The 16,721-nt window shown below is 33.9% G+C and overlaps 1 protein-coding gene across 1 annotated transcript in view; it reads right to left on the bottom strand.

The window, feature by feature from the left end:
* Positions 1 to 297: 297 nt before the first annotated feature.
* Positions 298 to 16,721, bottom strand: part of LOC149417872 (peripheral plasma membrane protein CASK-like) — a 363,609-nt gene continuing 347,185 nt past the window's right edge. The window contains exon 9 of the mRNA XM_089639860.1: positions 298 to 428. Coding sequence (XP_089495986.1) covers positions 298 to 428 — 131 coding nt within the window. The remainder of the gene's footprint in view (positions 429 to 16,721) is intronic.

Genomic DNA, 16,721 nt, shown 5'->3' with positions numbered 1-16,721 from the left:
TAGATGGACCGAAAGAAATGTTTCGAGAACATTCCAAGCACTTTAAAACGCCGTCATTAAAATTTCAAAACCAATTGAATTAAAAAAAGGTTATTCCAAAAATCGAAATTAACATCAAAACAAATAGATAGGTAACATTAAATTTTGTTTATACAATAATGTATTTCAACTTAGTTGAAACAAAACATTTTTTCGTTTACCTGTGCAATCATTGAATCATTATAAAGTGACAGAAATCGATAGGTATTAAGTTAGTAATAACTTGTATAGAATTTCATCTAGTCGCATAAAGGTATATTAAAAAGCACTCACCTCTAACAAAGAGTGAAGTTGTCTGTCAACAAGGAGACCCATGAAAAGATCCTCATCACAGGATTGGTCCTGAAGACAGGCAATGTCATCCAGAGATTCCAGGATTAGATTTACAGCTGTGAAATATAATAAAAAATAGAGTGAATATAAAATTAAATTACCTCAACAAATAGGAAACACAATTTTTGGTAAATAATTTAAGCTATTAGTTACCTAATTTTGAAAGAAAAATAGTATACAAACATGGATATTTAAGATACTACCTTCAACAGTTAAATAAAATAATTTCTGAAAATGAATTTATTTTTAAACTGGAATCAATTACTCATCAAAAATATGATATTTTTTTTATCGGAACGCGATCATTTGGGATTTTAGGGAGGTTAGAAATGCTTTCTGTTATATCCTAAAATAATTAATTATTAATTATTAATTAAAACAAATGAAAACGAGGTTGGTATAGGTATAAACCAATATACATTGTTAATATATTTTATGCCCACGCTGCTAAAAAAATATGTTTTGTGCCTATAAATTAATTTGGAATAACTAGCATACATTCGGTTTATTAAACAAACAAATGTTTGAGGGAAGTTATAATATATCATTTTTTTTAATTTTCGGTGCCGAGATGTAATTTTTTAGACAAATTAAAAAATATTTGTATAAATCCGGTTATTAGAAATACGACAGGAATGAAATTAATGTTCAATCATTGAAATCAATATTAACGGCTCTCAAACGAAATATGTGAAAAGAAAAATCAGAAAAAAATTCGGTCGCATCTGGGAATTGAACCCAACACCTCAGGCTTTGTCCTTCACTCATATTTTATTGTATCATACTTATAACTATGTCAGTAAGGCTTTTGTACATAATAAAGGCTCTCTGTAAATTTTTCAACAACATTGATGCTGCCAAAAGATCACAACAAGTGCGCAACACTAGATTGGGTTATTCTTTAATATTTCAGCCGGTGAATACCAGAACATCCTTTGGATAAAAGAGTTATTTTTATAAAGCTTCGTTGCTTTATAATATGCTTAGTGAAAATATGAAAAAAAACTATAGGTTCGTTAGATCTATTCAAGAAAATGGTCAAAAATTCTATACTAACTCAGAGTAGAGATTTTGGATTACCCATATCGTAGCTTTTGTCATAAATCACCGTATAAACCCTTATATTTGATATTATATATGCATGTATTATATACTACACGTATTTGATTAAATATAATTGTAAAGCTGCTCATTTCGACACAGCAATTCCCTAGAGATTCTATTGTAATGTACCATTGTAGAGTGAATAAATAATTAAATACTTCGCCTGAGAGCTAGCGCTAGAAAGTGAAGATATTTATGTACTATAAATACACAATTATTATTTACAATTGTCAAACAATATTTTAATTTGTCTGAAAGGAAGTTACTTGAAATAACAGTACTATGAACAGTATCCAATCAGTCACAGGATTTAAGTGCACTTTGTCGCACGTCAGCGTAATAACTTTAACCTACTCACAAATATATTATAATAGTTTGTACCATTGTGTTACAATTAATAACAGCTAAGGATAATTAATCAAACGTCGTGAAATACAAGCCCTACAAAAGAAGAAATAAAGGCTCTACAAACTATTAAATATATAGATATATATAGATAACTTGTAACTTTGACTACCTCCATGGCAGAACAGGTTCGGAACCCAGAAGCCACAGGATTACATTCCAAAAATTAATCAATTGAATTGCAGCACTTCCGGGTAGATACCAAACACGACAAACCCAACCGTGATTTTCCTCTTTTCACTACGCCATTTTCACAGATTTCCTATAAATTGGAAGTGACATAAGTTTAAGGTCTAGGAGGTTGTTACCCGTTGCGGTTATACAAAATATTGTTTCTGATGTATTCCGGTAGTTCATAACAAATATTTTAATGTTATGTTTCACATCTTATTTCATGGCTTCGTACCCATTCGGGGTAATGAATCATAATAATAGAGCAGCCAAAAAACTTTTACTTATCGAATTGTATTAACGTTATTCTCAAAAAGTATGTTTCTAATTTTCTCTTATTTATGAAATCAAACCCAGAATTTTCTTTCAAATCATAAGATTTTTAAAAAAGTACCTACTAAAAAAACCCACGTACTTAATTAACATTTGATTTAATTTCACGTACTTTAATTTCACATGGTCACCCTACAAATTTACTATTGTCTTGAAATGAGTTACTTCAGCTTAGTAGATACCCATTATTCGTGCAACAATATTGTTCTTTTAAAATACATATTAATTGGGTTATTTTCATTATTTTGTAAAATTATTAACCTCGACACAGGCTAGTTCTAGTGAGGTTAATAATTAAAATGTAAACAATGATACCGCATGCCTAGAAACAATAAACATAAAAATTAATTTCAAACAAAAATAATGAACTTTAATTATTTTTTTTCAAATTAGGAACTATACAATTGGTCCTTAGAAACGTCACCATCCCAATGAAAATTATTTTTTCAAACGTTTTTCAGGACGGTAGGTACCATCAGTGCTTATTCCGATTTGACAGCTTTTAGTATAAACCACGATCACGCGAACTATGGTGGGATTAAAAGTAGTATCGACCATGGACATCATCTTGAATTAGAACACGAACGTAACGAATAAATGTACAGACAGGTAGATGAATTGCCAAATCGTCAAATTAAAAGTTAAAACAAGACGATTCGGAAACCAATGAACAATAATTAATCCATTCACTTGTCCGTGGAATGTTTAACTTATAAGAAAAGGAGCAGTTGATAGACTTAATATCTGATGAAAGCATTCAAGGTTTTTCAAGAGCGTAGGTATTTGATGTTCAGGATTGTGATTTAAAAAGAGTTATCCACTGTTATTCAAAAAAATCCCTGACCATACATAATATTTCGTCAAATTACCATACAGGCAGTTTTTTTCTGCAATGACTGCCATCAACATTTACTTTCGCTTCATACTAATTTGAGAGCGGCTATTTCTAAAATACCAATAAGAATCAATTTATTTACTCAAATAATGCAGGCACAAAGTTCACACAAATTTCATACCAAATTTAGTTTATTGAATATATTTTTTATTAATTGCTCGTTTTATTTAATGCTTACAAAAATACACAAAGTGTATATTTCCCTGTCACCTCTCATATTATATTAGAAAAAAATGTGTACGAAATGTCTGTTTGTCCTTGATATCTACCTGAATCGACCTTTGTGTAACATGTAAATATGGACTTCTGGGGTCGCTGAAAAAAACATTTTTGATGTTGGGGTTGCAGCTCCAAAAAGGTTGCTAACTGCTGATCTATGTTTCTTGGACGAGTGCAATTTTACAAAGTTGTTCCAGGCTGATGCCTGCAGGGAGAAGATTAAGATTGATGATAGCCAACCTACGACAGAAGAAGGAAATATAATTTTGAGTAAAATAATGAACCGGTATAATGTTGTCATTTTGTTTTAAATTTCGTTTCATTTATCAAAAGCACCTTCTATTATTTTGTCGTCTTTACTTGATAGAATTTGATTACTTTCCAGCATAATCCTTTTCAACGACTCCATTTTTAATCGTCCTTGGACTAAACTTATTCAATGGCTCCACTCGGCGCTTATTTCAATAAAACCCTTTATCGTGTCTCGCCTTATCTATTGAAATTAGTTCACATTCAATTAAAGTTAAAGCACCACTTAGTGATGAACTACTAATTGAAAATTCGTGCTTTGATCCCTTATAATCATTAGACACTCTAGTGAACTGCATTAAAACTAACGACTTGTTTGGAATATATTGATATGTAAACTTAGAATAAATATATGCAATATTTTTTACTATCTAGTTGTTACTACAAATTTTATTACTATTAATACGACATCGATTTGAATACACTAAAAATCAGAATTATTTAATAATCATGTTTACGTCTAAAAGTCAGATGTATTAAAACTAGGATTTATGGAGAAATATCTTATTTAAATATCCATTTTGTAAGTTAAATAATTTAAGTGTTACTTTTAAAAGATTTTTTTATAGCCAACTTGTTTAAATTTTTTATGTCATTGCACCACAAGAGTTCAAACTGACCAATATGTTGGGTATATTGTGAGGATGAATGAAGTAGGAAGGGAAGGAGATGGGGAAAATGAAGGTTGAAAAGTACCGGATAGTCAGATCCGGTCATTAAACATGGTTGATGCCATTTCAAGCTTTTCGATCCTGAATACTGGTCTTTCACAGTAGTGATACAGACAATATCTCGTAATCTAGCAAACAATCCCATTGTACTCCGTATTGTCTCCACAATCTACTTACATAACCTACATAACGTAAAAATCTTACATAACCTGCATGACCCTCAAAATCAACATAACATGCGGTCTCAGTAGAAGTCACAAGAAAGAAATCCATAATTGGTTTTATTTTGGCTATATAATACGTATGTAGGTACAAACTGAAATAAATTTAAACTGATGATTTCTCGAAAATTCATAAATATATAAATAGCCTACATGACATACAAAACTGACATTACCTACATTTTTTTTACAAAACCAACATGACCTACATGGCTTTGGCTCTCAGTGGCTAAGTTGGCATCGCGTCTGGGTCCCACTCAGGTGTAGTGTGTTCAATTCCTCGGCTGGCTCAAGTCCTCCATCATGACACAAGCAACATTTTCCGCTTACTGTAATGGTAGTAGGAGATTTTCAAATATTGTCAGGTTATTCGCAACCTGGGAATGTTTGTTTACTTTAAATATATATTTGAAAATATAATATGACCTACAAAACCGACATAACCTACATGACCTGCAAAACAAGCATAGCCCATGTAGGTCATATGACCTACAGTAAAAACACCTGTCCTGTTTATACGGACCCTTACATAACCTACATGACCTATAAATCTTGCAGCGCCCTTTAAGTAATTTTTTATTTAAAAAATTTCAAACTTTAATTTTAAATTTTAACCGTTCGGCTACGTTAGTTGTCTATATAGATATGAAACAATCAAGCCTAAGCAGTTTAAACAATTATTATTTTTACATTACAATCGCTGTTAATGTTACCATGTTAACATTGTCATACAAATAATGGCGTAACTCAAACGTACCTACACAATGGTTTTTGCCATACATTTTTACTGCCTCAAAGTGGTACATTTATAGCCACGGACTTACGAGTAATTTGTTTTATTAGCAATCTCCGAATCAAAATCAATGGACGTAACTGTTACGAATAGTAATATTGATAATTTATCGCACGAGTTCATTCGTCGAATGTAATTTGGGAGTGGTTTAATTTGTGTCAAAATCTCTGACCTCCATTATATATTATGTCAAAAGTCGGCGACGAAAGAACCAAGGATAATGGATATGTTACGTTCGTCACCATGAAATAATGTCGTTATTTAAGTATTCATCAGTTATCGAGTTTGTTTTCATTTTAGCTACTTAGTTTATGGGATGCAACACAAAGTAATATAAGAAAACATCGATGAAGAGTTTTGTTTACTAAGCATTAGATTTCTTCGCAATGTTGTGGTGAGTTTAAGCGACACACGTCCAAGTAGCCCTTTTATATATCTTTAAAAAATTACTATACAAATAGAAATCTGTGCATTTTACACTCATAGTAAACTGGACCAGTACCAGACCATTGTAATCCCCATCTGTTTCTCATAAACGATGCATATAATGCAACAAGAGAAATGGTAATAAGCATGTAAGTTATAATAAATGAGTCATTTGTTAACATGGGTGAACAGTTAAAAAAGGGCAGACAACGGATCTCTTGGCGGTAGAGCCGGAAGATCCGTACAATTCAGTCATGCTTTATTTTGTAAGAACTAGTTTATGATTACCGAAATATGCCGATTTCAGAAAGGAAATTTGAACTCGGAGTATTTGTGTATGTAGTTATTGTCAGCTACCAAACAGCCACACACTTTTGGTTCATCCTGCTAAGATCTTTAATCAAAGATAAGTTAAAATTTTGGATTTCAGCCAAGATATATTCGATCATAATATGTAATATAGATCAGTTATCCTGAAACTGACAGAGGTGGATGCAGATTGAATAAGAGAAAAGATAACGGCTTTCCATTATGCGTTTTTTTCTCATTTTTACAGAGAAGCTAGGCGTTAAAATATGATATTCGTCACGATATTGCGTCGAATGTGTTATTACATACAAACGCGTTTAATTAATTAATCTAAGTATTTTGTATCATTTCACAGATATGTAATAAGCCTTTCCTCATTGTGTAATAAGCACAAGATTAATAAATGATTATTAACCAAACTTTGCCGATGGGTATTTTGTCATTCGTGAGCAAACCGCTCAATTGAGCTAGCTCTTTTTGGTGAGCCGTACTCGTGCGACTCCCGGTAAACTGTACCACGGCTCAACTGAACGGTTACTCTGTTTTAACCAGGATATATTTTAGAAAAAAAAGCGCTGACGTAAACGGCGTATGAACGCAGTCCGACTCATACGTTCTGAGCTCACGGCTGTTGTTCAATTGAGCCGTCGTTCAATTGAGTCGACCCTTTGAGCCATACAAAAATATTGAGCTGGTACCGTGGCTCCCGCTTTTAATAAAATGAGTCATGACCCATCGCTACGGTGGAATCGTTCCTCTAGTCTTGATAGTTATTTTTTCTTACTTCAGTGATACACTATTGAGTGGAGAAAGGTCCCAGAAGGCTCTATTGTTAAACTGTTTAATTTATCTACTGTCTATTGGCTGTGTAAGTGGCTGTTCTTAAAAGGACATTAATAATTCAACCACTGTGTTGTCCTTGCGCTCAGAAAATCGATAGGTAATACAGTCGTTTAAAATTGATACGTTTAATGGTAATTCCTCTTTTCACCTGGCTTAAGGTATACCTATAATAAAATACGATAGGAAAATGTAGAAAATATTCCATTTACAATTGTTGCAGGAGATAAATTTCTGAGTTGGGAATCGACTCTACCAACATAATAAATAAAATAATCTGTACTTGTAATTTATACGTCGTCATGTAATTTAATTATAAAATATAATTAATTAATTACTTACAGAGAAATTGCCTTATCGCTTAAGGTGTTTTTGTAACTAAACCAGCGACAAACGGATGGAGTAAAGTATACGATAATCAAATTTCAGGACACCCTATTTGATAAGGTTATAAATGACCCTTGAATGCTAAACCATTTCTTCTACGTATTTCCATAGTTAAAATAATGTCCAGATCGATCTGAGTAGAGTTCCGTAGATACATGTACGGAAGTATATAAGTACAAAAGTTTCAAAATCCATCTTTTAAAGCTTCCGTTTATTTTGCAAGGTTCTAACATCACTTTGAACTTTTTGAAATCCGCCATTTTGTTTGTATCTGACAGTTGATCGTTGTTACGAGGCGCAGTGTAGCAACTTCGCCTTACCATATTCTGAGGTGTCAATGCTTTCAAAGACGAATTCTCATAATATGAATATTTTTTTAGTTTTAATTGATTTTTCACCTTGTATAAAGAATTGTAGTTTAATAATCATGTTTTAAAACATTTAAATAGATCGTGGCCCTGTGTTGGAAAGGCATTAGTGAAATGTAGTTAAAACCTTATCCAATGAATTTTTATGTCCTAGCTGATTGCAAATGGTTGTACTGCATGTTTAGGTATGTTCTAAAATGGCAAGTATACGTTATATTTAAATATTTTATTTTAAAATATGTCAAAGTAAAATAATTTACACAAGATTCAACATAAAAATCAGAGATTGGTAATCAGCCAGAGTAAATTTAGCCAGAGTTAGTTGGCCTCTCAGAAGCTGGGCGTACTGTACAGGGCCCGCAGATACTTTAATAGTACACAACTGCTGATCCTGTACAAATCGCAAGTGCGCCCTACTGTCGAATTTGGCAGCCATCTCTGGTCCGGAGCCCCTAAATACCTGACAAAAACCCTTGACTCTGTGCAGAAACGGGCGGTCCGTTTGATAGATTCCCCAATCTTAACAAACGGACTGCAATCTTTAGAGCACAGGCGTCAGGTAGGTATGCTGTCCTTGTTCTATCGGTATTACAATGGAAGATGCTCTGAGGAACTAGCGTCATTAATCCCTTCGGCACCGGTGCGTAGTCGGGATACACGCCAAACGCGCGCCCAACATTTGTACACAATTGACATTTGTCACATGAGAACGGGTCGCTTCTACGATTTGTTCTTAAGTTCAACAGCTCGGCTGTGGAACGAACTGTGTTTGTGTGGAACGAACGGCCTCTGTGTTTCCTCCCTCCTACAACATGGGACTCTTCAAGACCCATGTTCACTCCTTCCACTCCACAATAAGACCCTCCACACAGCATCCCCAAAGATGACATAGGCCCTGAGGGAAATTATTTTCTTCAGGGCCTCCTGTGTGGAGTTAATATAAAAAAAAAATTTAAAAAAATCAGATAAAAATAAATCGTTTTTGAAAAATTTGATACCTCATATCTCAGAATAAGGTTAAATGAAGTTAGAACCCTGTCCAACTACGGTATTCTTGCTTAAAACGTTATTTAACACATCCTAAAAAATGTTCATTTAAGTAAATTTTTAAAACGTAATATTTAAGAAAAATATATACATTTTCTTTATTTTGTATACCTACTACTTGATTTTTAAAGCCATCTGCCGACCAATATGTGATTTATAGCGTAAAACACACATAACAGATATACTGTTTTAACAATATTTTAAACTCTCATGATGTTGTAACATAAATAAGTTGTGCTAAGGATCAGTCAGCATCGAGTTTACCGTTGATAACAAAGCTGTTCTCATGTAAAAATATGCTTATGCAGACATATCGCTTCCGAAAAGTTGTAAAGGAGAAAGGCGTGTAACGACGCCATCAAAAGTAACGCGCACTTTTATCTCGACTCCTAGGTTATCTGATGCTGGAGAAAGCAGGTACAGTGTTGTGCAACTTATACGGAGACAAGATAAACACTTCGTGCAAAATAAATGTATTTATCGGAGTGATGAATATCCTCAGAGAAGCACGTAAAAGTGAATTAGTGAGGGGAAAGCGAGAATAAAAAAGGGACCGACGCGACGCCTCGGTCCCTTTTGACGATGGGTTAAAGTATTTACTCTACGTAAATGACATCTCTTTGTAAACGAGAATATTTTTTTACGATTTTCCGCAAAATCTGCGAATTTATTCTGCGTTCCAAATGTCTTAAGGCGAAGCTTTATGCTAAATCACTATTTTGATTATTCTTCATAACGAATTGGTGAACATTTTGAATCCAAAAAAATATGCTTTAGATAAATTGAAGGTTTTTTTATTGTTTTGCTTAAGTAAAACACAAATAAAATAAATAAATTACTCAGTAAAAAATATAAATATATTCTACAAAAAAACATATTTTTTCAATAGAAATAAATGAACGAGTAAAGGAAACAACTTTAAAATACAATATTATAGCTAAGATTATCTGTGACAGTTTCACTTGAGTAACTTTTTTGCTTTCTTATAAAATTATTTACAAAATAAATAAAAACCACTTTTGTGCTTGAAATCCAATGTTTCTAGACTCCGTTTGTCAAGCGATTTTAATGGCTATTACCTACAATATAAGGTATACGAATAATATATACATTTCGGCTTGTTGCTTCCTCTTAACAAAAGCTAATTAATTTCCTACGGAACATCAATGTAGAAAAATAATTGTAAATTTTTAAGTTTGACGATGGAAACATTTAATTTCTTACTTAACATCAGTATTAAATTAGTCACGAAAAAACTCGGTCTTGGCACACATTTCTTGCCTCATTCACATTCATACATCGTCTCATACATACTATTCTGTTATTCCGACTCATGACATGGCTTGACATGACCGACCCAAGTATCTAGTTCACTTGATCGTGCCATGTCTTCCTCGGGCGTCGCCGACTTCTTCTGCCATTCACATTCGCGTCATATATTCTTTTGACACTCTTTTCTTTAATTTATCAACATTGCTTGCATATATACAATACCATACAATCACTATACAAAAATGTTTTACACAAAACTAAAAAATAAATTAATGGCGTCAACTGAAAACGAAAAAACTTTTGTATAAATTTTTACGAAATTACAATTAACATAAAAAGGATATTTTTCAATCTTAGCTAACATACTCGTAAATACAACCTTCGTATTGTAATTAGGATAAAACGAAGTGATGTACCCGAATACTGCTTGTTTACCGCGATATATATAAGTTAATTCTGCTAATTATTGAATATCTTACATTGATCTCTACTCTCTGATCCCCCTAAGATTTTATTTTTTGATTAATTTGCCACACAAATTATCGTATCACAAAATATCAATAAATCCAAATATGTAAAAGACCAATGGGCGTATAAATAAATAAATAAATAAAAAATAAATAAAAAATCAGAAAAAATTAAATATTGTCCAAGTGAAACTTAATTTGCATAGTACTGTAGGTCTCTGTTTGGATAGCCGTAATAATATGATGTTAGGGCAGGTACCAATTCGATTAGCGATTGCAGAGACATGGGGAGGTGGAGGGGTATACAGTGAGGGGGGATTCATTGTACTGCTCCTTGATCCGATTAAATGATAGAAAAGCAACGACTGTTTAATGAATGAAACGAATTGGTTATTAAAACATGTGCCCTATGTGATGGCAATGGAAACAATTTGTGATGATGTTGTTTACCACTTTTGAATGAAAGTTTGATAATCGAAAGACTAACGAAAGAAAAAAATGTTGCTGTACAATTGCATGCTCACGAAGCTCGGAGAGGTTTGTGAGGTGAAATAATAAAAATTATGATGCCAATAATAAAGATATGCAGCACATATGTTCCACATACTCGAGGCTGTTAATTGTGTCAGTTGGGGCAATAATTTCGAGTGTATAGGAAAATATACCTCAAACTTCTTGGTTTCATCACTAGAATCACTTCGGACTTCAAAAACGTAAATACCCTTAGAACTCTTTACTGCTCCTTGGTTCGCCCTCATCTTGAATATACTTGTGTTATCTGGTCCCTTTTTTATGCTGTCCACATTCGACGCATTGAATCTGTTCAACATCGGTTCTTCAAAGGGATTGCTAGGAGGCTAGGATTAGAAAAAGGCAAATACTCATATGATGAAATTGAACTAACTCTAAACCTCTCTCCTTTGGAAGTCCGTCGAGAAAGAAATGACCTCATTTGCTTCTTCAAAATTATAAATGGTATTATTGATTCACCTACTCTACTGCAACTCATTCCCTTCAATATCCCCTCGCACAGACTCAGAAATAATGAACTGCTCTTCCTCAACCATCATTCGACAAATTTTGGATACTATTCACCATTGTCCAGAATGTGTAGATTGGTCAACTCAAGTCAAAACCTTAACTTTTTTGGGATAAGTCTGAATGATTTTTGCCGGTCGCTAAACAAGTGACGGAATATTATAAGTGTCCTGTGGTCCTGACCCACGGCGTAGTCTTGACTTGATTCGACTTGTCACTTTATTTTCTTATATTATATCTGCCTTATGTCTTTGCTTTCATGAACCTTTGTCTACTCCTGTAATTTTCATTCAGTCCGTTATAAATAAAAAAAATAATAAAAAAAGAGGGAGGGAAACATGGGAAGTGAGAAAAGTATACCTAACATTTAACACAATATTTTGATTCTTCATAGTGGTCTCTCACCGGAGCGATGTTTAAAAAATCTTCAACTCTGCAATGAGCTACAAATGTGTACCTAATTATTGTCATATATTTTTTTTGCGTGTAAAATTTCATTAAAAATGCTTTAACAATATATCATACATACATATTTAATTTTCCGATGCCTGTGTTTACGACCATTGAGTCAACAGCAATGGGGTACCTTCACAGTTCTGCTACAGTGTTCGCCTAAAAGATGATCTTCCACACGACCATATCTCTTCCACTCAATCCGACACAACTAGTTTTTTCAAGAAGTTCGGGTCTTTCCAGCTATCAATTCAGCCAAAAAACTTGACTTCGCGCTTAGACAGGTTAAATAAACAGAAGAACGAGTATGAGGAATAATTTTTTTCAAAAAATACATTAGTCATAATCCTAATTAGAGTTGACCAGGGAAATGATTTGGTTTAACTTTCTGCTTCATGTATGGTTCACGTAACCATGCCATACAGGAAGACAGAAAAATTAAAGCCTGAACAGTACATCCTTACTGTGTGGCCCGAGATCGATCGATCCTTCCAAACTCGATCAAGGGTAAAAACAACGTTAAATAAACTTTTCATTTCGTGAAATCGTTTGTATTGTTTGACATGTTGAATTACACACCAAAACAAATACAACCGACAAAAGTGACAAATGACAGCTTTCTGGTGACAGCAATGAAGGGTGCTTAGCCATCGAAACCAATAAATTAGAAAATGTGTATGATTTATGAGAAATATTTACGGGTAATTTGGTATTTTTGGGCGTTGAAACTTCTACGTCGCCATTATGAGGGCAGGTGAACACCGCATGGGCCAGTACGTTGGTTCAAGAACGTGGCTCAAGGGATCTAGCACAGTGAAATTGATAACTTTACAATATATGATCAAAATGCGTAACTACCGATGATTTTATACAGATCCATAAAACCCTATGTCAATACTATATTGACGAAATCCGTAATCTATGGTCAGTAAGCAATGTTCACGAGCACGGTCAAAATATTGTTCCGACAGTGGGTAGACAAAAGCCGCTGCTTTTAGCGAGGCCTCCAATGTGTCGGGTAAGCTGTCAATATGAACTCCTTTTTAAATAGTGTCGTTCGTAATGCAAAATAACTGGTTAATTAATGAATGGAGATGAACTAATTAAAATTGAAGCTATAAGAGTTGAAAGAAATCGTATACACAATCCATGGACGATCGACATGCGATCACTGGATTCCTTTCTAACTTGTAGGAACAAAAGTTGTTAGTCTCAACTGCATGAACTAATTAACTAAATTTTGAGGGTCAAAAAGTACATGCGGACTGCCAATGTATATTAATTTTATTAATTTAATTCGGCATTGTCAATATATTAGTATTTTACGCTTTTAAGTAGACGTCTGACGTTAATTAATCTCATCTCTAAGTACGTAAAAATTTTAAATACTATTAAATTGACAATTTCGAATTGAAATATTAACTTTTGTGTACGTTCGCCCTCCGTATGTTATTTTCAAAACTGAAATGGGAGTTAATTGATTCATGGACAAAATATGGATAGCATGGCAGGATTTTAACTCGTCTAGTGAAAGAATCAAGAAAATAAAATAAAGAAAAATTATAATATTTCGATACAAATTGACTAATTTCGGGTAGGTTCGTGCTAATATTTAGTTATGGTTTTGAACTATTAATATTTAGTTAATAGTTCAAAACCGTGTGAAAAATTCAGACAAATACCTACTTATGGTATAATATTTTAGTATTTAAACAATTATACTGATTTAACAAGAATTAAATAAATGAACTATCCTTTGATTCTTCAAAGGTCTGCTAGTCTTATAATAACAATTTAATAAGAATAACGTATTTCGAGTAGTTTATTTTTGTGTATCCATTCGCGAAAATTTTTTGTGTTTTTTTATTGTACAATTTATAAAACTGCATTTAAATTTTAAATTTACGAATTAAAATATTATTTGAGATTTTTCCGGCCAAAAGTATTATTGTGATTTATTTTGGGGTATTTTGCCGTGTTACGCTAACTCCTTCTTCAGCCAATATCTAGGTCAGCATTACAGTGACGCAATCACTATTTCGCAACACGGCATAATACCCCATAAATAAATCACTATAAATTATTATTTGTTGTGCTTTTTTGTGTTCGAGTACGTGTATGCATGTTTTATCATAAATTGTTCAATGTAGTTTCGGCATAATCTCATTAAAATGCAGTGTTATCAGTTTCAGTCATCACAAACAATGCACAATAGTTCTCCATTAACCCCAGACAAGCAATGCATCATAAATTACGCCACTAATTAGTTTGAACTTTAACCCTAATACAAACAAGGGGGTTACAGCGTGAACAGCGGAACCAGCAGTAAAATTAAACCTTACATATTGCATCAGGCGGTCTTTCCTGGTAAGCATATTAAAAATTCAACTGGGAAATGCCGCGGTGCAACACGCTACAAGCTCGTTAACTAATAAACTATGAAAGTTATTAATTCTCGCAGAAGTTTCTCTATTAATAACACGTCAAGTTGACTGGTGTAAAGAGTTTGTGGAGCAAAACGTTATCGATTTGCATAGGAAGGAAAGTCTAAACTATGGGTGGCCAACCTTTTCAGCATGTAATGATCTGCACTTTCAAACTTTTCTTCTTTCTTCTCTTTCTACGATAAATTTTCTTTAAGTCCCATAGGTAACTTTTCCATAAGGCTTTGATTATGTATATATCCAGGGTAGGAATATCCTCCCTGCGGTCTGTACAAGCCCTTGATCCTCTCTTTATTACACATCCCTTCAAGTGTGCGCATCCTAGTTTGTCTACGTGTTTTACGACCTTGAACGTTATCATTTCACGTGACGGTTCAGTATAAAAAGGTTTCACCGAACGTTGTATTGGTTTTTTGTTTCTCTGTATAGAAACCTAGTTATCTATGTATGTGTGTGGTATCCCTCGGTTCTTTTGAGATAGAGTGAGTTGAATCCATTACCGCTGTGTTTTAAAGCCATTTCATAAACCTTATTTTCTGACTCGCCTGCTCTCTAACTAGCTACGTGATTCTACCTGTCGAAGGGTAATGTGAGTATGTTAAAGTGTTAGATTTTATATATGTGTTATACATACGATAAATTTATGGTGTTAGTTGTCGGCGCCATCTATGTATATATTTTGGGAGGGGAGGAGAGGAACGGAAATGAATTTGTTCAAACTAAGTTGGCTCCTCCTCTTTACCAAACAAATCTGATGGATGATAATTTGAACAAAGCAATCAATATCTGCGTGTCTGGATATCCGAACCGGCCGGATCTGGCTAGCTTTCGCTTGGCCTCCCCTTGTTCCAAATTGGCAACCGTCACGCCAGAATAAAGAAAACCAGGTCTCCTCACCAATTTCAGAAATGCTCCAACCTCATTGCACCTCCAGGAAAATCTACTTTACTGAATGTAGAAGGGGAAAACCATGACATCCCTTGTCACGAATCTAGTCGCGAAAATGTGACACGTAAGGTACTTAGTTACATGCCACCTCCAGAAAACGTAAATTCCTCGTCGTCGGGAACCTACATCTCTTTCTAGGTCAATAACATAGATAACACACGACGATCTTGTCGACATTTAGTCTGCTTCTATCGATAAGTTGTGTGCTTATCCATTCAGCCAATTATCATGTGAGATATATGTAAGGTTTACTCGAAATGCCAAATTTAGGATGAGGACTGTCTGTATTTTAACATTTGGTTCCAGTAATTGTTTTATGAGGTTACTAGCACCCTCGTGTATTAGGTATGGGTAACTTATATTGAATACCTATCCTCTCAGGTAGGTATAAACGGATAATTGGTTTGATTTTTTGGCATTTAATTTTATCAGGCTGCCTACTTCTCGAAAGGGACCTGTTGAGAAAAGTTGTTCGGTTGGTAGTTTTATTTCGGAGATTACCATCTCCCCCTTTTGACTCTAGATTTGTTCTTGTGTATCCCAATTTGTAAATTAGAAAGTCAAATAATAGATGAAAAGTATTGAGTTAGAAAGTCAAATAACAGATGAAAAGTATTCATTTTTGTTCTGTTTGGTTGCATCCGATCGCTTTCTATTCGGGCGGTCATACGCTAGCAAAACTTCCCCTTCGACTGACTGTACACCACGCTTCGGCCTACATATGAAAAGGCCACTGACCCGTCTCCCTTTTTCAGCTGATAGATAATCTGCCTGACACATTCCCTTTTTAAACATTAATTTGGGCGGCAGGAGTTGTAAACTTGGTTCCTGTTGTTCGGTTGCATCCGTCCTTTAAAGGGTCCTCTGGAATTTAATAAATAATATTAAAAAAACTCACCCAGTTAGTCATCTCCCAATCTCAGCATGAAGCTTACCTGGTTACACACTAAATAGTTAAATCAGTTTAGTTTTACGGTCTCCTCCCTACCGGCATTCTTTCCTCCTTTTAGCGAAAACCTTGCAATTTGTTCAATTTTGTTCCCCTGTCTATGCCTATAAAAGGGTTATTAAATAATTCTGTAAATAAAATTGTACCTCCCTAAACTCTGTCAGGATTCGAACCCGTAATCTTATGGTTTATCTCAGAGTTACATAAACTCTTATTTAATAATTTGTTTGATTCTTTGGTTAACGGTCTCTGTGGAAAGTACGCCATCTGGATAACTATT

The sequence above is a fragment of the Hesperophylax consimilis genome, chromosome 14 (assembly GCF_061612785.1).
Source record: "Hesperophylax consimilis isolate HC1 chromosome 14, BYU_Hcon_1.0, whole genome shotgun sequence".
Taxonomy (NCBI): domain Eukaryota; kingdom Metazoa; phylum Arthropoda; class Insecta; order Trichoptera; family Limnephilidae; genus Hesperophylax; species Hesperophylax consimilis.
The sequence above is the reverse complement of the archived record's forward strand: the minus strand, read 5'-3'. Positions and strand labels throughout refer to the sequence as shown.